This window comes from Vipera ursinii (assembly GCF_947247035.1).
Source record: "Vipera ursinii genome assembly, chromosome: 1".
NCBI classification, from domain to species: Eukaryota; Metazoa; Chordata; class Lepidosauria; order Squamata; family Viperidae; genus Vipera; species Vipera ursinii.
Window position 1 is genome coordinate 179,298,489 of NC_139512.1, and position 20,351 is coordinate 179,318,839.

The window sequence follows — 20,351 nt, forward strand, 5'->3', positions numbered from 1 at the left end:
CCCTGACATTAATAGTTATAAAGTGTCACATCCTTGAATTTTGAAATACAGATAATCCTTGACTTATGACTTACGGTCTACCCCCCAAAAAACTACTTATGAACTTGAAGTTCTGATGCTGGTCCAACCCCCAGTCACGTCACATTTATGGCCATTTGTAGTGTCTGCAGTCACATGACCATGATTTATGTTTTTGCCAGAAACCAGCGTTTAAAAAAATACCCTATAGCAATCAATGGGTTTGCTTAATGACTGTGGCGGTTGCTTAATGACTGCTGCAAAAAAGGTAATAAAATTTGGCATGATCATGTAATGACTCGCTTAACGACCATCATGATTTATGACCGAAATTGTGGGCGCAATTATAGTTGTAAGTCAGGGACTACATGTATGCAATCTGAATGGTTCTTTGGAGACTCAATATTGGAAATAGTTACAGAATTTTTTTTTAAGATGTCTCTGATCATTCCATTTTAATAATTTTGAGAATCTGGAATAATGTATTTATGTATAAGAGTCTATGTTGCAAAGAGAGAACTTCCTAATACTTTGAATTCATGATCATCTTGGGATTTGGCTAGGAGTAAAGCAACAGCAATACCCCTCCCTCCATTTTGGGGTGGTGGGGGAACAACACAACTTGCTGCTTCAGCCTGTGCCAGTGGCCTTATTAACTTCTCTGATGCAGTGCTAACTGCTGCTTAAATGTAATATCCTTGACTTGCAGCTTGATTCATCCAGATTCTTCGTCCTCTACCTTATCAACACGTCTTGTATCAGTTCAGGAGGAAACAGGAAAGTCTCCTGCACGGAATAGGTAAGTGATCCAACCAGAGGTCACCCCCATACTAAATAGTATGCTTTGAAGCAGTTTACTGTTGACTCTGTTTGAATAAACAGCATAATGCTTGTCTCAAAAGAACATTAACACACTATTGGAAGAATTCTGTGTCTTGATGAAAGTGTCTGCATGAGAGAGTGCAGACCTTTTGTCTTGTTAGTTCCAACACAGTGTATTGTAATAAAGTTTATTATTTAACCATAAGTCCACCAGTCTGGCCTTGCCATCATTTTTTTTTCTAAAAAAGATTTCCTGAGGTGACAACCAAAGAAATACGTCATAGAGAACCCTTAGAATGATGCATCTAACAAGGTGAATTTTTAAATCAACATTATTGTGGTACAATAAATACATCCAAATCTTAGTTCATGGCTCTATAATTCAAGTAATCTCTTGTTTTGGAGAGTCAGTCACTCTTTCATCCAGACTGGGGTTGGGTGGGTCATCTATTCCAATCCCCCCAAACATACCAGTTTTCATAAAAGAAAAGGATGATAATTAATCCATAAGATATTTAAAAATAATTTTATCATTTATCATTAATTTACTATTGATTTTATCCCATTAAATTCCATTTCTACTGGAGTAAACATTAAACATTTTCATAAATTATTTCCAAAATTATAGCCATTCTTAGATATCGAAATCTTGAATCAACTTGCAGATAAGTAAATTAACACATTTTCTCTCCCTTTGTTGTTTGTACCTGCCATCATCACATTTGCTCTTGATTCATGGTGTTCTAAAGACCACATGGTGTGGTAGGATGGAGGGTTTGTTGTCACTGTGTTGGGGGGAGAGAGCACGGGGGGAGGCTCAGCTAATCTCAATGTACACATGTTGTACTTTGACAATAAAGGTTTATTATTTATTATTATTATTTATGACACTGAAATACTGGACTGGCTTTATCATATGATCTCACTGATTCTAATTGGCTATATTGCAAAGGGTGCATATAGTTATAGAAGCATAATACTTCAATTGATATAAATCTTACATCACAATTGGAAGACAGAAAATGTGGCTAGGGAAGAGTATAAAATATTTCCACTCATGCTAATCTTTTTTTTAATATATTTTATTAATTTTTTATAATAACAATTTTAGTGCTTCATGAACAGTGTGTTGTCTGGGTTCATATATTTAAAACAATCAATGATAATTAATTTCTACAATTAATATGTTGGTAATGTATTTCTTGATCCTCTCTTCTTCCTGTAATATTCTCCTTTTGTCTACATTAAACAAATATAATTCTTAATGTTTTCAGTACAAACCAAGTTGAATATAAACATTTTTTTAATATTTATAATAATATCAACATATAACATGTTTTTGATCACCTTATTTGCATTGTATTTATAAAAGTGATCTTATGAAATCATTATATGTCCTGTTTTCAAGATGCTTATTGAAGCTTAGTTTCCCCTGAGTATTCAAACCACTTTTATCTGTCATAATTTTCTCAAAATTCATTACCTTTAAATATCCAAACTTTTCATTTAAATAGACCCTCTCAATGTTTTAACATTTCATATATTCTGAAAGTATTATACTATTTATATATCTTATTCTTCTTACTATAGGGCCCCTTTACAAGCTTTATTCTTTTGGCTATATTCCAACAATATTTAATCCTATAATACACCATCTAATAATCTTTCCCTAGGGCCTCTTTATATCCAAAAAAGACAAAGCAAGTAAGGTATCAGATTTTTGTCTCCCACGTTTTGATGATTCTTCTGACAGTCCTTTAATCCATTTTATTTGTTCTTCTTTTTATCCTCAAATTTGTTTTGAAATCCTGGAGGATAAGGCATCTTTTTTTTGTATTTATTATAGTAAGGTTTTGCAGATTTTTTTTGTTTGTATTAAATTGTAGTTTTCTTCATTTGTAGCTTTTCTATTTAAGTCACTTTCATTTAATTTATATTCTGTTGTCTGATTTTTTTGTTTATTCTTTGTTGTCATTTTTTGAGTATCATTTAGTTTCTAGGTTTAAGTTAGAGATGTGTTCGTTTATATTGTCAAACTGATTTCTAATCTCATCATGGTTTGAAACAATTATCGTTTGAATCTGTCGCAGCATTGTGTATATTTTCTCCTGGAATGTATTTGTATTGTCTTGAGTCATTATTCCTGCAGATCTTTGAAGCTCCAAACTGGGTTCTTCAGGAAGAGGTATTAGTTATGGTTTCATATTACTTTTAGATAGGTATATGATATCCATTTTATCTCTCCCCTCTTTTTAATTAGTTTTATCAAGCCAGTCCATCTTAAAATCCAAACAGCCAAATCTTATGTAGTTCTCGTCATTATATAATGGTTTTATAATCCAGTACATTTCCAATTGTCAAGGCACCACTGAAAACAATATTTTGTGGCAGTTTTCTTTTCAGGGGTCTCATAATTATCAGCCAGTAAGAATTCAGTTCAAAGTATTTGACGATCTAAAAGTTTTCCAGTAATTTCTCCTTTAGAAGTTTAGCCAAAGGCCAAAATTTTTCATTCTTTGCAAACAGTTCTTAGATTAAGATTTAAGAATGCAGTTCAGTGTGTTTATAATCCCAGAAGGTCAGCAGTTTCTAAACATATGTAGTTTCACTCAGTAGTATATAACTCAATGCTTTGTTCGCAGCTGTTTTTTGCTGTTTCTAGGCGTCTTGCCAAATTCTGGGTCAGTACTGCTACAGTTTTCTCTAATCCTCCACTAGATGTCACTGTTCATTTTTCAACTTTTTAAAACAAAGAGTTATTTTTTGTTCGTCTATATATATTATTTCATCAATGATTTTTCAGGTACAGAGTTTTAACAATTTTCTTAGCTTTCAAATTTATCTAAACTGTGGTAATGTTTATTCCCCATAAAGGTTTAATTCGCCGCTTCCGTCTATAGAAGGATGAGGAAATCCCCCCCCCTTCTCACTTTGGGAGGCTTTTTGCTTCTTGGGGATCTTTTCCAGAAAATTAAGTATAAAATAGGAGAGAAAAAATCAAATTCCTCATCCAGTTTCAAGCATGCTGTTCACTGTTGTGCTAGTTAGTGCCTTTGGACTTTGGCTGCAAGTAGCTTGGGCTGGTCAGTGAGGTATGGCCAGCCTTTCTCCTGTCGGGTTAGAAGGCTTTCCTTGAACCGAACAAAATGTCTGCCGTCGTTCCAGAATCATCAGAGCACCCTTCTTTCTTCGCCACCTCTCCGGGGCGACTTGGACACATTTAGGGTCCTCTGGCAGGGCGAAACTAACCACAGGGTGTGGAGGTCCGCAATCCCACAACCGGGCACTATGGTGCAAGACCAGAAGTCCACTCATACTAATCTTTCTGCTTCCCTTCCTTCCCTATCCTCAATTTATTTGGATTGTAGACATGTTTTCTTTACATGCTAAAGGCATTATCCTGGCCAAATATTTTTCAAAATATTGCTTCCTTAGGCAGAATCCCCCAGGAGCTCTTCCTTGTCAAAGACAAATTGTAGTTATCTGACAAAATACATTCTACTGTATATCAAATTTAAGATAGCTATAACTAAATAGAAAGTGTATATTTTTATGCCTCTAAAAACGGTGCAACAGTTTGAGAGAATTTAATTTACTGTAAGCAAGTTACTTGTAGCTGGTAAATATCAGTATCTTATAAATAATTTCAGGAACTGAATGTTCTCTGCAAGAATCACTTCTCAGTCAATTTAAATATCTATAAATATAAAAGTAGTGGATGTAGCTGAAACGCATTGCTGGATAAGTTAGGATAAGTATTGCCAGCCTCCTTGGAGCTGATGGGCACATGTGGAATTCTGAGAGTGTGTGGGGCTCTTACAGAATGGCTGCTGTGGTAAGTATGGCCATTCACAAAGACAAATTTGCCAGAAAGCAAATTGATGGGCTTGTTTTCCATTGGCTCTTCTAGCTTTTAGGATGATCTTAGCTGTCTTTTGGGGAGTGATGTGGGTGTGCTTCCCCAAAAATCCTGGGTTCCAGCCCCCCCACCAGAAACAGGCCTCAGAAGCATTTTTGGAATAAAGACTGGAACGCTGCTTTGCAGCAGGAGAACTTTTTATGCACGTCTTACTCCTCTAATATATTGTAGTATTTTACTTTCCATGTAAAGTTGCTCAACCTATAGACCTCTGTATGCTCAGAGTCAAGTTGCATGCATGCTTATAAGTCTTTCTCATTCATTGTTCTGAGATGTGAGGGGTATGTAGTTTTTGCAGCAATCTAGAAGTGAGCTGTTTAAGAGAGAAAGAATGTAAAATTGCAGAGTACAAAGAAAATAAGGATGGAGGAGTCATTATCTTCCCACAGCAGGGCACCTGTCAGATATACGATTTTACATCCCATTTTAGGTGAGAATAGGAAATGGCTGTGAACTAACATAGCTATTCTGGCTGGCATTTCTTGAAGCACAGGTCATTTGAGCAAAAGGTTCCCATATATACTCTGCATTTCCTTAAGCAGTTTTCATAAAGCTGGTAAAATGTTTCATATGCTTTTGTTACCTAGTCCAGATGAATGGAAACAGATTTTAAAATGGCTGATCTGATAGCTATCTACCACTAAAAGTGTAGCAGTTGGTTTGAGGCTGTTGTATTTTCTTTGTATGTTTGGTTTATTCTCTGTGAAGTACAAAAAAAATAAAAGTAATTATAATGGTATCTTAAACTGATGGATTGTCTGATAGGGTATTTATCTCATTATTAATAGCAAGAATAACTGTGGACAGTTGAGCAAAAAATTGCTTTTGCTCGAAGTTATGTATTGGCCTCATATCTTACACTTTGTTCTTTTGCTTTCTGGTCTCTTGTCAATATCCTGAGATTCATCCAAACCATATTACCGTACTTTGTCTGTAATTTCTGTAATGTCCATCCTTGTAAGATCAAGCCAGAAAAATGTCTTCATTTGAACCTGGTAACCAGCATTTCCTAATTTGGGATAAGGTCTGGTTTTCTCAACTATTTATGAAAAGAAGGGACTCTTGTATAGGGATTTGGACATTTTTGCTTATTTTCCTGAGATTTGTACATTCAAATCTCAGCCCCTGTATTTGAAGACTGAGTAGTAATAAACCAGGGTTTACCGGGAATTCAGGGTGAAATATGCCTTCTAGGTTGAAGATCACAATTCAGGTTCTGATTCTTTTCCATGTGATTTGAAGCAAATGAAAATTTTGGGTTCAGTCATGGTCATAAGTCAAGGACTACCTGTACTGAATTTTCGCAACATGAAGCCACATAGAAAGTAAACCAAGCAGCTTAATTCTTATCATTTGGGAAATCAAGAAAGGAGAACTTTATGTGGTAAAAATTAACTTCTAACCTTTCTAGCCTTTTAAAATGTTCCTGTGTTTGGTTCCTGATATTGAAAGCTAGATTGTATTTTGGTTGAAGAGAAAGAGGTGATTAAGAACATGTGGCAAAATTTTGCCCTGTTCTGTTAAATGTTAATTTTAAAGTACAGGTGGAATGAACTGAAGATTACAAGCATTATTATTCTGTTCCACCCACCAGATCGTCTAGCATAACTAACCTGTCTCTGGATCGATCGGGGTCTCCAATGGTGCCTTCCTATGAGACATCTGTCAGTCCACAAACTAATCGAACCTACATGAAGGAGACCAGTGAGGATGAACGCAAAATTCTTCTGGTACAAGCCAAGCTTTTCTTGTATCTTGCATCCTTCCAACAGAAATAAGTAACAACTTACTGCCATTTGTGGTACTTGACTTCTTAAGTTTACCTGTTTTATACTGTCCTCTGTTTACAGCCTGTCTTTTCCATTACTTGTACCTCATGTTTACTCAAAGGATATGCAGATTATGCCATTTTATATCATTATAATCTTGAAGTTTGAAGAACTATTTTCATGTGATCGTCTACTTATGAAGAAAGTTCATGGACTTTCACCACAGAAAAATTAGTGTCAGTTAGAAAAATGAAAAGCCTTGTATATTTAGGTGGACCTAAAAAGAAAACTATACTATTTTGAATCCCTTTACAAGGGAATAAATAAGTAACGTGTGTGCATTGCTTGTGCATTTGTTAGTACTTGGCATGTTATTTTCTTTTCCACGAGTATATAGTCCAATTTAACATAGGAGCTTTAGCATGAAATATTATTTCAATTAATTAAGGATTAACTACAAACACTCATGAGAGATAGATGGCTTGATACTGCTTTTGTTGACGCAACTCTGAATTTTGTAACTTAGGAATGAGGAGTGTGCAATCATTTGTATGCTGCCCTACTTCATGGACTCACCTTGCATGTTCTGTTTCTTGTGTAGGTCAATGTTTGATGTTGCAGGGAACTCCATTTTTGAACTCCCTCAAACATGTTTGTGTTAGAAGATATATTTACTAATATGATACGCAATGTGTTATAGTGTCTTCTGTGCAAGACTGAATAACTTCCATCAAAATCCTGCTTTTTGTTTTGCCAGACCATATATCTTTATTTGCTTCCCTGGAATATTTTGGATACTTTGCAGTAGTGAATAATAGCTTGTTTTAAATGCAAATCTAGACTTATTCTCAGGGGAATCCTAATTATGAATGGAGGAGGAAGGTGTCAAAGCTCTCAAGCATTGCAGTGAATCAGGAAATAAATGGGGCATTACAAAAGAGCAGAGTACTGGAAAGGTTTTCAGCCATATTCTTTAAAAAAGCATTTATTTCTTTCTGTCTGTGGGCCTAAAAACAGAAAATTTCATAGGCATAATCATAGATTGATTCCTGTGGTGGCTTGCATAACCAAAGAAACATAGCCATAAAAAAGAATATATGGGCTATTAGATTGTTTCAAAACACTACCACATTGCAAGCTTCCCCACCATGTCCAAATTTAAAAAAATCCCCTTTTAAACACATGCAAACTGTTCAATTTATCAGTACCAGAGTTCGTCTCTCTCCCCCACCCCCCTCTCTTTTAAAGAGGATTGATTCTAATTAATAGGTTGAGTTCTCTGGAGTTTGTTTCTTCAACTGCTACAATTTCTTCCTTCCTGAGAAATGTTATACACCAGTGAAAGCAAGGAAGTGGATGGAGTAGGCGGAAGAGAAGGAACTGCTTTTCCTTGTATTTTAAATGTGAAAAATAGAGCAGGGCAAGAGATTTGACAGTCATGAATGGCAATGCCTGTGTGTGTTGTGGAAGTACATAGGCACTCTATAATGCCAGTTCCCAAACCCATCTAATTGTCCATTCCAATTCTAAAAATCACAAAATGTTCAAAAAGGTTTTTTGGGTTACTTGTCTAAAAAGAAGAAGAATCAAGAGACTTGGTATCACAAGATGTCTGGAGTGTCAGAAAGCCAACAGTTCATTTTTAAAAGTTCTCTCGGTCAGAAGGATAATGATAAAAATTCTGAATACTTAAACAAAATGTGTACTTGTCCCTTGAACAAACTGTCCATCTTAACAGTATATCCAGGAAAGGGGAGCGGCAAGAGAAGGCATTCTGTAAATCCCTTGGAACAATGTAAACAGCACCTCTCAAGACAGAACACTTAAGCCCTCTAAATGTGTGCTATCTGGAAATGTCATCATTTTGTTTCTAGGACTCAGTTCAGTTAAAGGATTTGTGGAAGAAAATATGCCATCACAACAGTGGGATGGAGTTTCAAGATCATCGCTACTGGCTGCGTACCCACCCCAACTGCATTGTAGGAAAGGAGCTGGTCAATTGGCTTATAAGGAATGGCCACATCACTACTAGGTAACTGAGTGTCGTGGGGTCTTTCATATGTATGCTGAGTGTTCGTGGATGTAGGACAGTAAGATAAAAATAGTTGGGCTTATTCTAATTCAGGGGTTCTGTGGAGTTAAAATTATTCATAATTAAACTCTAGCATTTTATATCCACTTAAACCCTTCCCCATCCTACTCATTTTTTTATCTTTCTTGTTCTCGATCTATGCCTGTTGTAGTAAATTCTTTGGGGGAATCAACTTTTAGATAAGAATAATTATGTTTTGGTCCATTAATTATCTTTCAGTATGTATGGTTAATGAGTCAGAAAATCTTTTGTATTTATCAATCTCGAATAGTTCAAATAACAGGAACATTATCTCGCGAAGTGAGGATTGTGTGATGATGATTCAGACAGTTTGTAGAACCCATCGTCCTCTTGTCATTAGTTTGGGTTGATTCTGAACATGGGTTAATGCTCACCAACCATCAGGAGAGAGAGACTATGTGATATAGCAAGAGATTTCCTCCAACCCCACTGGGCAGCCTCCTTTTGTCCTTCAGGCTGGTCACTGCTAGAGAAGATGATTCTTTTTTCAAATGTGTGTCTCTCAGCTAGAAATCAGCTTGGTGACCTGGTGGGTAGAGTGGAAGCGTTTGAAATCCAGGACTCTATACTCCCCAGAGAACAGGAGAGGCATAGTGTTTGCGTTTGCCTGTCTAAAGGAGGAAGGAACTCTTAAAAAGGATAGCAGTTAAGGTTGACTGGAAGTTACCTTATATGGAGATTGAGGAAATGCAAAGTCATGAGGGCATGTCAAAGACACAGGGTTTCTTAAAAATATTATTTTGATTTATATTCTGTCCTTCTTTGAAGAATTTAAAGCAGTCTGCTTTATGCTCTATGTTGCTATCTCCCCAGAACAACCATCCTGTGAGGTGGGTTGGGCTGAGAGAGCAGTTGGCCCAAAATCACCCAGCCAGCGTCCATGTCTCTAACTGGGGTTAAAACTGAGTCCTGGCTACTAGTCCAGCACCTTAACTAATTCACCAAACTGGTCATTGGGGTGGTTATCCTTTGGTTGGAAAAAGGTTTCTGAAGCTCACTTTTAAAACCACTGTAATCTTATACCTTCTATATATGTATTATTTACTTCGGAGCACAGTAGTCAGAACACATCTCTACCGTAAACTAAAAAACTCATTTATTCATTAACATCGGATTTAAAATTGTTTTATTTCCAGAGCTCAAGCAATTGCAATAGGACAGGCTTTAGTAGATGGGCGTTGGCTGGATTGCGTCAGTCACCATGATCAAATCTTTAGAGATGAGTATGCACTCTACAGACCATTACAGGTATGGATTTCTTTTGTGAAAAAGTTATATGTGGATTGGGTAGCTTGGAGAAAAACACTGTATCAATGTCTTGTGACTTTGGATCCATTTGAGCCAGAAATTTCAGAATAGCAACTTTTGTAGTTTCATGATGACCTTTGCATTTCACTTAACAACTATTCAGAAAGTGTGTCCATTTGTTCTTTTTAAACAGTGTGTGAAAGCAATTTAATTTATGGTAATTAAATAAGGATAATAAGAAAAATAAGAATAATTTCTGCCTAGAGCAGCTTTTTGGAGTAAGATGTGTGGCAGATAAAATAAATATATGTTTACCTTAGGTCAAGAAATAAAGCTAGAATTTTATGGAATTTTCATTGAAAAGAAGGCATTTTCCAAGAACTTCATGAGAAAAACAAACACACAAACAAAAAACCTGAAGACTTTAAATATAGATATCAACTATGTAACAGTTTAGATCAGCCAGCCTGGAAAGCAGCCTTGTGTGACTTGCTGATTTTTTTGAAACTAAATAATTCTAGTGCTACCAAACATTGCTGCCACTAAAGGGGATCCACCACCAGTCTGAAAGACTTGCTTCCAAGCACCTCCAACACCTGCAAGCCTCATCAGTGTGGCCTTTGTGCCCTACAATTAGTTTTGATTTATTAAGGCAGCCCTTTCCCTCTATGAGTTGTGCAGATCTAGTTTAGACTTTGCTGTCATACACAGAAGAGAGTCTGGTGACAGAGTTATTTGCTCAACAAACATTTTTTGCCAGGCCATATTTAACAACTGCCTACAGTTGTAAAGAAGTAATACCTAATTCAAAACTGTGTATTGTATCTATTTATTATCTGTCTTTTGAAATAAAATAAAATTGCTTCAGTAATAGGAGAAAAATTATAAAGCTTTTTTAACTACTGAAAAATTCAGAAGAAATGAGCATTTGATTTATGTGGTCTCATGCACATTTGGAGAAAAATAAGGATAAACACACATTACCAATTTATACCAGGATTATTTCTTATCATATACATTGCTTAATGTTTGTTGCTAGAAATTTCTTCTGTTCTTTCTAGAATAATGCTTGCTTCAGACTTGCATTTGTAGAATTCATCTGTGATGAGGTCAAAATTGGCCTTTGAGATGCAACAGATTAATGTCATGTTTGTTTGGTTAGCAAGAAACTTGCTCAATTAGTGTGGATGTATCTGTCCTCTGTCGCAAAGTATACTAACCTTGAAGCAAAAATTGAGTTTCAGCATAATTACCTTGGCTTGATCCCAATATTCCCAAAGCTGTTATCTGAATTGTGTTACAAATAAGTATAAGAACTTTTCTGTAATATTATGATGGTGACCAATAATTAGTAGGGCTATATTTTCTAAAGAATAGTATGTGACTGAGTGGGGGAAAGAGTGAATTACTGGCTATCATTAAATATCTTTATCCCTGTGAGAGAGGGCAGCAAGTTAAAGAAGTATGTCATGGAACAAAGTTTAAGAAAACTAGGAATTCTAACATGTTAACATCATATGTGGATCCGTCTCAAAGCATGTAGACTTCAAAACCACAAATTCCTTGGGCTGTCCATTGGGTGGTTGGTAACATTCTCATTTTTATGACTAGAATTCCCACACACTTGTGATCGTTTGAATTTTCTGTGGGATTTATTAGCACGGCAAGAGATTTTATCCGCATTTAGAAGAACTTTTAAGAACAAGAGAGTTTTGAGAAGAGCAAAAGTTTGATGTTACAATTCCCTGTGCCAAAAATAAACTTCCTGTTTGTGGATTGGAAGGCTGTTACCCCTTACTCAACAGTGGTTCCTAACTTTATTGCATGTAGACAAAAACCACTATTGATTTATTTTATTTTTTATTTCTCATTGTTTTATTTGTGAGTTCTGATTATTTTGTCAGCAAAATATTGTTACTTAGAATATATTTGAAAAGATACACTTCTTCACTTTGCTCATTTTTAAAAAATTTCCTCTGCAAGTGTCCTATTAATCTGATTGTGTTAATCTTGTATCTCCATTCTGTATAATTCATGTTCTAGTATTTCTTCCCTCATTAATTTTATAGAGCACAGAATTTTCTGAAACTCCTTCTCCAGACAGCGATTCTGTCAACTCTGTGGAGGGCCATTCTGAGCCATCGTGGTTCAAAGACATCAAATTCGATGACAGTGACACAGAGCAAATTGCAGAAGAAGGAGACGACAACCTGACTAGTGAGTCTCTGTGTCTGTCATTTCAGCATTCCATTTTAGCTGCTAGTTCCATTTCCACTGCTTTCTGCCTGCTCTGTTGTAGAAGCAAATGCTTTTTCCCCCCTAATCCTTTTATGCCAATTGCCTCCAACTGATGCGTCTAATTCTTAGTATTACAACTCCCATTACGCAAAATGGGATTTGTAATCCAATTGATCTGGAGGATACCAGACTGAGAAGATTGCTTAAACAGATGCAGCATTTTCAGCTAGACTGTTTTAGTTTTGTTTTCAGGCTTTAAATATGCATAAGGTGTTTGCAGTGTATCTGTAGTATGATGGCCTGATAAAGAAAATGGTTCTCAAGAGACCATCAAAATTTTAGAAAAGCCATGAAATACAAGTGGATGAAAGTACTGTCTTTCTTGCTTTCTCCAGCAGTCAATTTCATGTAATTAAGATAATGTCTCTCCTCTCCTTGATATCCTCCTGAAACCTGTTATTTGCACCCACCCTCTCCTCCCTGTATTTTTCTTCTCCTCACTGAAATCCAAAAGATTCTGCCAGCCCTAGCAAGCGTACCTCAGTCAGCAGCTTCCAGTCTGCCATGGACAGCGACTCAGCTGCTTCCATCAGCCTGAATGTGGAGCTGGACAACGTGAACTTCCATATCAAGAAGCACTCCAAATACCCACATGTGCCCCCTCATCCTGCTGACCAGAAAGGTAGGAGGTAGCTGCCAATTGGAGTCGCCCATAAAAGAAAGCAAAGCTGATGCCTCAGTTCAGATATGCCCCAAATAATCCTGAAACTCCTAACTGTTTTTCATTTGCACAAACAAGTGTTGCCTATACTATTGGTGAGTTCTTACATAACTCTTCTGACAGATGCCTTTTCTCCATGGAGCATAAGAACTTTGATGAACATCTACTGTGAAGGCAGCAGATATAAACACAGATCTTCCTAGATAGAGCTCTGCCAGTCCTATTTTGGGTAGAATACTGAGGCAGAAAACAATATATTTGGATTTAATCTCATAAACCAGTGCAGAAACCTGAATTTCCTTTTCTTCTTTCTGTCTCAGACAAAATGCTTTTGGGTTTTTGGATCTCTACTTTGTTAAAAGTAGAGATATGTATTGTCGAGTTATGGAGTAGCTTAATCCAGGCCTGTTGCATGTTGCCATGGCAGCATAAAGCGTTTAAACTCTGACTTTCTTTTACTTATCCGAATGAAGGCAGTAAAGGATCTTCCCCATTCTTAAGTTCTTAATAGTAATATTTATTTATTAAATTTATTTGTTAAATAAATATTTAATATTTATTTAAATATTAAATAAATTATTTATTAAATTTATCCAGAAGATAGGTTCAAGATCCAAATGGATCTCAACAGACTTGAACACTGGGCCCTATCTAACAAAATGAAATTCAATGTAGAGAAAAGTAAAGTCTTACATTTAAGCAAGAAAAATCAAATGTACAAGTACAAATTAAGTGAAACCTGCTTAATAGCAATAAATGTGAGACAGATCTTGGAGACCTAGGGGACAATCACTTAAATAGGAGCCACAGTGTGCGGCAGCAGCCAAAAAAGCCAACACAATCCTAGTTTGCATTAACAGACGGATAGAATCAAGATCACGTGACATATTAGTACTGCTTTATAAAGCCTTAGTAAGACCATACTTAGAATATTGCATCCAGTTTGGTCACCATATTATAAAAAAGATATAGAGACTCTGCAAAGAGTGCAGAAAAGAGCAACAAAGATCAGTAGGGGCTGCTGGCTAAAACATATGAGGAACTGTTGCAGTAATTAGATATGTCTTGTCTAGTGAAAAGATGGATTAGGGGTGACATGATAGAAGTATTCCAATATCTAAGGGGCTGCCACAAAGAGAGGGGTCAGCCTATTTTCCAAAGCACCAAAAGGGAAGACAAGAAGCAATGGATGGAAACTAATCAAGGAGAGAAGCAACCTAGAACTAAGGAGAAATTTCCTGACAGTGAAAACCCAGTGGAACAGCTTGCCTTCAAGCTGTGGTGCTCCAACATTGGAGTCTTTTAAGAAGAGACTGGACAGCCACATGTCTGGAATTGTAATAGGATCTCCTGCTTGTGCAGGGGGTTGGACTGGAAGACTTCCAAGGCCCCTTCCAACTCTGTTATTCTGTTAAATTTATATACCGCCTACCTCACTGCTGGAGGGAGTCTGGGAGCCTTACAAAATGATGAAAAATTCCAGATAAAGATGAGCTTTTTCTCTAAATCTGTTTCTTTTGACAACTTTACTTCACAAAAATCATTAGAGGATTCTGGTTCTAAAGAAAATAAAATAAAGAAGGTAAACTTTCCTGTGCCCATGCTAATGACAAATGCTAACACATAACCTTAGATATCATAATTCAGTATTTGATTCTGCTGCTTCATACATGGAATAACACTGCTCACTAAAATTAATACTAATAATGTCAGTTCTTGTGAATGATTTTCATTTTTCTAACATTATTGCATGATACTAATATACCAAAATGCTTTTGAAAATATTTCTTGGGTTTCATTGGAAAGGAAAGGAATTTTGCTTCGAAGCAGAAAAATCTTGGCAACTCAGTGGGAAATGTTACAGATATGTTTCAGTCATTTATGAAACCAACCAATCTTTGCCTGGCATTTTGTCCAAACCCTTTGAATTTTATGCAGATTAAGACATTAAAATGATGCTTCTATCACTGTGACTCCAAGTATTTATTATTTTATTTATTTTGTTTATATCCCACCTTTATTATTTGTATAAACATCTCAAGGTAGCAAATATATCCAACACACTTTCCTCCTCCTATTTTCCCCATAGCAAGAACTCTGTGAGGAGAATTGGGCTGGTAGAATGACTGGCCTAAGATCACGCAGTTGGTTTTCATATACTTGAAACTAAAAGCTGCTTTAATTATTATTAAATTAAATTAAAGAACTCAGCTCTTCAAATATATTTATAACCAAAAAAGATTGCCTACCTCTCCTGAAAACAACATGATGTAAAGGCTCATTCTCTTAAGGGAAGATTTTTGGCAGAATATTTATGTGAGTAATTGGGGATTATGATATATTGACTGGTTCGGAACTCAGACTAAAATATTGCTTTTTAAACCATACTTTGTAGAATATTCCATAGTCAGCTGAGTTCACATATCATGGTTCAAAAGCTACAATAAGTACAAACAGGCATGATTATATTTTGCATTCTTTGTCAACCAGTTCATTGTCTCAGAAATTATGTTATGGACACCTAAATCTAGGCGGCTTGGTAAATCAACACTTCCTCACTAAAAAGTTTTCAAAATGTAGTTTGTAGTATTCAGGATAACTCAATATAGTGTAAAGAGAATTGTGTTTGAATTGTATTGATACTGTCTCTATTTCTAGAATCTTAATGGTGTTGGGGTCCGTTTGCTATGGCTCACTAGTAATGTATACATTGCCTCATAAACTCTCTTAAGTGTAACTGTACTTGGGGTTCAGCAAAATCCCATTGCAGAGAAGGAGCAGAGGACCACAGATTCTCCCCTCTCCTAAAAAATATGTAGAAGAAGATGAGCGCTTAAAATAGGATTTAAGCTGTCTTTTTTAGCACTGTGTCCTAATTTACACTGGATGTATGTTTATATGGTATGCAAAAGTAAGATCAGGCCCACTGAGATCTTTGTAATGGTGAACAAAGAAAGAACTAAATGGCATGCTGAAATAATGAAGGGGGGCAATGAGCTCTCCTTTAAAGCTGTCTTCCCTGCTCTTTGAGATACCAACATAGTGACTTGTATAAGAGAGGCCTTAATTCTTTTAACCATGCTTCTGCCAGAAAGAGCTTGTGGGAATAAGGCAAGAATACAAATTTGCTGTCCCAATTCTCCCATGGAATAAATTTTCCTCTAGAATGTCAAGTCCAAAGGTGTTGCATTTTCCCCAAGCCATTAACGGAGGACAGAGTTGAATAACTGAGTTGTCTGGAGAAGTAGGGAAGGGGGTATGAGGCATGTTTAACACTTCTCTTGTCCTAGATGTGGCAACCAAGAATCCACTTTAAAAAAAATAAGACTACACTTTGTCTTGTTTAAATACTTGCCATATAAGAAATTAATTAAGCCCCAGTGTAAATTGGAAAAGATTTTTATTCAGCATCTTTTTCATATCATACTGGCTCCATTGGATGATAATTTAGTATTTATGCTGACACAATGAATGAGAAAGAATGAGACAGGTTTTCTAAGGACAGGCGTTCCTATTACAGTGACTAAATGCATGACTCATGTTTGTTACTCTCTCCTGGAATGAATGGGTGTGTATGTCATATAATAGCATACAAGCATAACCTGTCTTTTCTCCTCCCATCTTTCTATTTTCTATCTTCATTCAGAGTATATGATTGCTGACAATGGAGGACAGCAAATGATCTCAATAAGTGATGCTTTCATCAAAGGTAAGTTGAATGTGAAAGCGATAGCCCACCACTACAGAAAATGGGATCACATAACATTGGGTGAATGTCAAATTATTCTCCATCCAAGTGCTGTGAATACATACACCTGGAGTAAAGACAGTCTTATCTGCGAAAGTCTTTCAGTAATTAAAAAAACTCTGCCTTTCTTTCTGGCTTCCGTTCTTGCCGTTTCTCTTTTAAATTAACTTGTTTTCTTTTAAGCGTAAAGCTATAAAGTTCAACTTTAACTAATTAATGTCTTAACACATTAAGCATTTCTTCTGCTTAAATAATTCAACAAACTTTATAGCTATTTCTATGTTTCATCATGTGCTATTTGAACAAATAAAAAAGCACTATGTTAACTTATAAGAAATCTTTCTATATGAATTAAATTTGGTATATTTGATCTATAGAATAATGAAAATAGCAAAAATGTTTTTAAAGCACTTAGAAAATCCTGGTATGCTTCAAATCTTTACAATCATAATAGGTTTTTTAAGTATTAAAAACATTATTTTTAAAAGTTAATGTATTGAAACAGTTTTGAGATTTAGTCTTTTATTTTACTTTTTTATATGTAAAACAGAAAAAGAGAAAAGCACACAAAACCTATACAAGATTTCATTCAGTCTAATTTAAATAATTAAACATTGACCTCATAATATTCATCTGTCTTTCCATTGTGTTGATAGTTCATAAATGAAAACTGAACTTCCATCTACAAATCTAAGATTATAAATCCAGAGTAACGCCTATGTTTTCAGTCTGAAATAATTATGTTATAGTTTAAATATTTCTTGTAAAAATTGAAATGCTTTTAAAAGTTGATTTTAAAATGTATTTTTCAGATTTCTGAAAACTGATTTTGATTTCACGTTTCTAGAGTTGATTTTGCAATCAATGGCTATTAATGCCTCATGACTTTAAAAAAGATGGATTATCGCAAAATATAATAAAATATAGTAAAAACTAATAAAATATAATAATAATGGAACCAAGTGCCAATCATATCATCAGATGGGTCACAGTAACTTTCCATTCAGTGCAATCTTTCCCCATATCTAGAACTTGTGGGAGAAGTCTTCCTTAGTCCTTGTCTGAGTGCAGGATACAGCAAATTTTCCAATAATGCTTCCCTGCAACTTTGCTATGGCTGCAGGACATAGATCTGTGCAAAATGATACAAAATGAATTGATTATCAGTATTTGGTGCACAAATTAATATGCAAATATGCAATTCTATCTCCATTTTTGTTTGTTTTTTAGAGTCACTTTTTAACCGGAGGGTTGAAGAAAAATCCAAAGAGCTTTTCTTCACACCCCTAGGCTGGCATCACAGCAATCTGGATCTGCTGAGGGAGGAAAATGGGGAAAAACAGGCCATGGAGAGGTTGCTGTAAGTTGAGTGAATAAGAATGAAACCTGGAGAATAGTTCAACTTTGAGCATAGTGACCACGACTCCCTTGTGGCACCAATTTACAGACATTTATTATATATTGTGTGAGAAGTAGAAAACAGGAAATCTGTTCTTAATTTCTGTAGTCTATAAGGGTTGAAAAGAGTTTAATACTAAATATATTTTCTAAATTTTGTTTCACATATTTGAAAAAACAAGTTCGTACAAATGTTTCTCATTAAGATCTTGCAGGAAGAGAAAAGTGGTAAATAATGAAATGGATTGTTTTGCTAAGAACAAGAAAATGTGTGGACTTTAGTTGACTTTTTCCCCTGACTCTGAATTTAGGTTGTCCAAAAAGGGTAGTACAGATAGTCCTTAAGATAGGATGGTCATTTTATGGGTGTTCAAAGTTACAACAGACCACCAAAACCTACATACAACCCCATTTCAAAGTTATGTGGCACTGCAGCCATTCACCCTTATCATCAACCGCAGGTACACTGCAGCACCCCCCCCCCCCACACACACACACCTCTCTCTGGTCCCACCCTGCCAGAATGCCACAGCACTTGGGCCTGTTTCCCATATGTCTTATCACCCATCGCATTTATCTTTTAAAGATTTCCTGACTTCATCTTGGGAAAGGAAGACAGGCCACATGTTTCTGAATCATCACGTATCTCTGTATTGCTGCCGCTTCTGGAATTGTGCCATGCAGCTGGCAATAAAGCAATCCATTTTGCTTTAATGCAGTTTGCACAGCACTGCAGAAGTTTTCTGCAGTACTGTGCAAACCACATTAAAGCAAAATGAAGTATTCAGAAGCTCATTAAGGCAACAAAATGGAACACTTTTTTCCCCAGGCCACATAGCTGCCATTTTGTGGGTGGGACAAACTAGCGCCTACTTCTGGAATTGTACCATGCAGCCTTGTGATGAAGCGATCTATTCTAGCACTCTGGAAGGCTTCAGAGCTTTTCAAAAGTGAGGAGGAGGATGTATGGCCTAATGGGATGGGAATCAGGCCTAAAGCCTGGGGAACCTAGTGAGAGTGGAAAAAGACCTGTAGAGATCCCAGAGGCAGGAAGCAGAGCACAGGTGGGATGGGAAAGGTCTTGGGAGGACCTCCCAAAGTGGGCTGGACCTGCACTAGGGCTCCAAAGGCCTCCCCACCGCTGAGGTACCCCATGCTGTGCATAACAACCCACACATTCACTTAACAATCCATTGGGTAATGTAAAATGTTGGGGTTATTAAGTGAGATGCTTCATTAGGGTTGTATCTTGAGGACTACCTGTACTAAACATATCATCTGGACTTTGACATCAGTGTAAGGCAGAGAGCTTGTGGATTATTACTGCTGGGCTACTGAAAGAGGTCTATGGAGATAAACCTCTTTATTACCTACCTACAATAAAAGTCTCACGAAGAACTTATATTTCCTTTTTTAAAACATTTTTTTAAACTCTTAGCCAGAAATACAAGGAGGATTTCAGATAAACAGCCTGTATACCAGATGTTAATGTCTAACCAAGTCACATATTTTACACAGATTCTTGAGGACTTATTTTCACATTTGGAAATATTTATCCTGATGCTACACACTTACAAATTATTTCTTCTGTCCAAAGTTTTTGCGAATTTTGAGCATTTGCAATTGACATCTGAAGTTCACCACTGGACAAAAAGGACATAATTTGCAAAGAATCTGCCCCAATATCTGTAATGACTGTAGCTCTCCTCTCTCTTGAACCTTTATCCTGTTTACCTGCAGCTCTGCTAATCATAACCACATGATGGCTCTGCTTCAACAGCTGCTATACAACGAAGCGTTGTCCCTCTCCTGGCGTGATATCATTGTGCCGGTGGTCTGCCAGGTGGTTCAGACCGTTCGACCTGATGTCAAGAACAGAGACGATGACATGGACGTTCGCCAGTTTGTCCACATCAAAAAGGTGAGTCTCTCTGTAGGTTTAGAACTGAGAAAGGAGAAAAGAAGTGACTCTTAAGGCTTAACTCAGGGGAGGGGGGCACTTTCAAACGATGGCCTTTCTTAATATTACTGTTGCTGCCCGATTGGTGACACATTGATCTAGCTGTACTCCTAGTACCAGGGATTCACCTGTCTTTCTGTTTTTCACTGTCTAGCCATGTAAAACAGGATAGGGTAAAGCACCAGACTGGCTAGTTAATTAATTATATTTGAGAAGTGGATCATGTTCATCCTACCTTAAATCTGTATTTTACTCTGACATAATCTTTAATGTGTCATTTTATGTATTTAACTTTATTGTAAAATTAAATTTTCTTCCTCTCTTCTCCCAACTATCCACACAATTGTTCTGCCACCCAGAACTCCCATTTCACCAGCCAGTATAGATAAGAGAACCA

At 36.3% G+C, this 20,351-nt stretch overlaps 1 protein-coding gene across 3 annotated transcripts in view; it reads left to right on the forward strand.

The window, feature by feature from the left end:
- PIKFYVE (phosphoinositide kinase, FYVE-type zinc finger containing) overlaps nucleotides 1–20,351 on the forward strand; it is a 90,791-nt gene that overhangs the window by 25,204 nt on the left and 45,236 nt on the right. For 2 of the 3 annotated variants that reach the window (XM_083354388.1, XM_083354389.1), the window contains exons 7-15: nucleotides 728–817; nucleotides 6,354–6,489; nucleotides 8,403–8,560; nucleotides 9,778–9,889; nucleotides 11,959–12,106; nucleotides 12,642–12,809; nucleotides 16,495–16,557; nucleotides 17,827–17,956; nucleotides 19,735–19,915. In XM_083354388.1, coding sequence (XP_083210514.1) covers nucleotides 728–817; nucleotides 6,354–6,489; nucleotides 8,403–8,560; nucleotides 9,778–9,889; nucleotides 11,959–12,106; nucleotides 12,642–12,809; nucleotides 16,495–16,557; nucleotides 17,827–17,956; nucleotides 19,735–19,915 — 1,186 coding nt within the window. Of the gene's footprint in view, nucleotides 1–727; nucleotides 818–6,353; nucleotides 6,561–8,402; nucleotides 8,561–9,777; nucleotides 9,890–11,958; nucleotides 12,107–12,641; nucleotides 12,810–16,494; nucleotides 16,558–17,826; nucleotides 17,957–19,734; nucleotides 19,916–20,351 lie in introns of those variants that run through there. The other variant, XM_083354390.1, reaches the window with a different exon arrangement.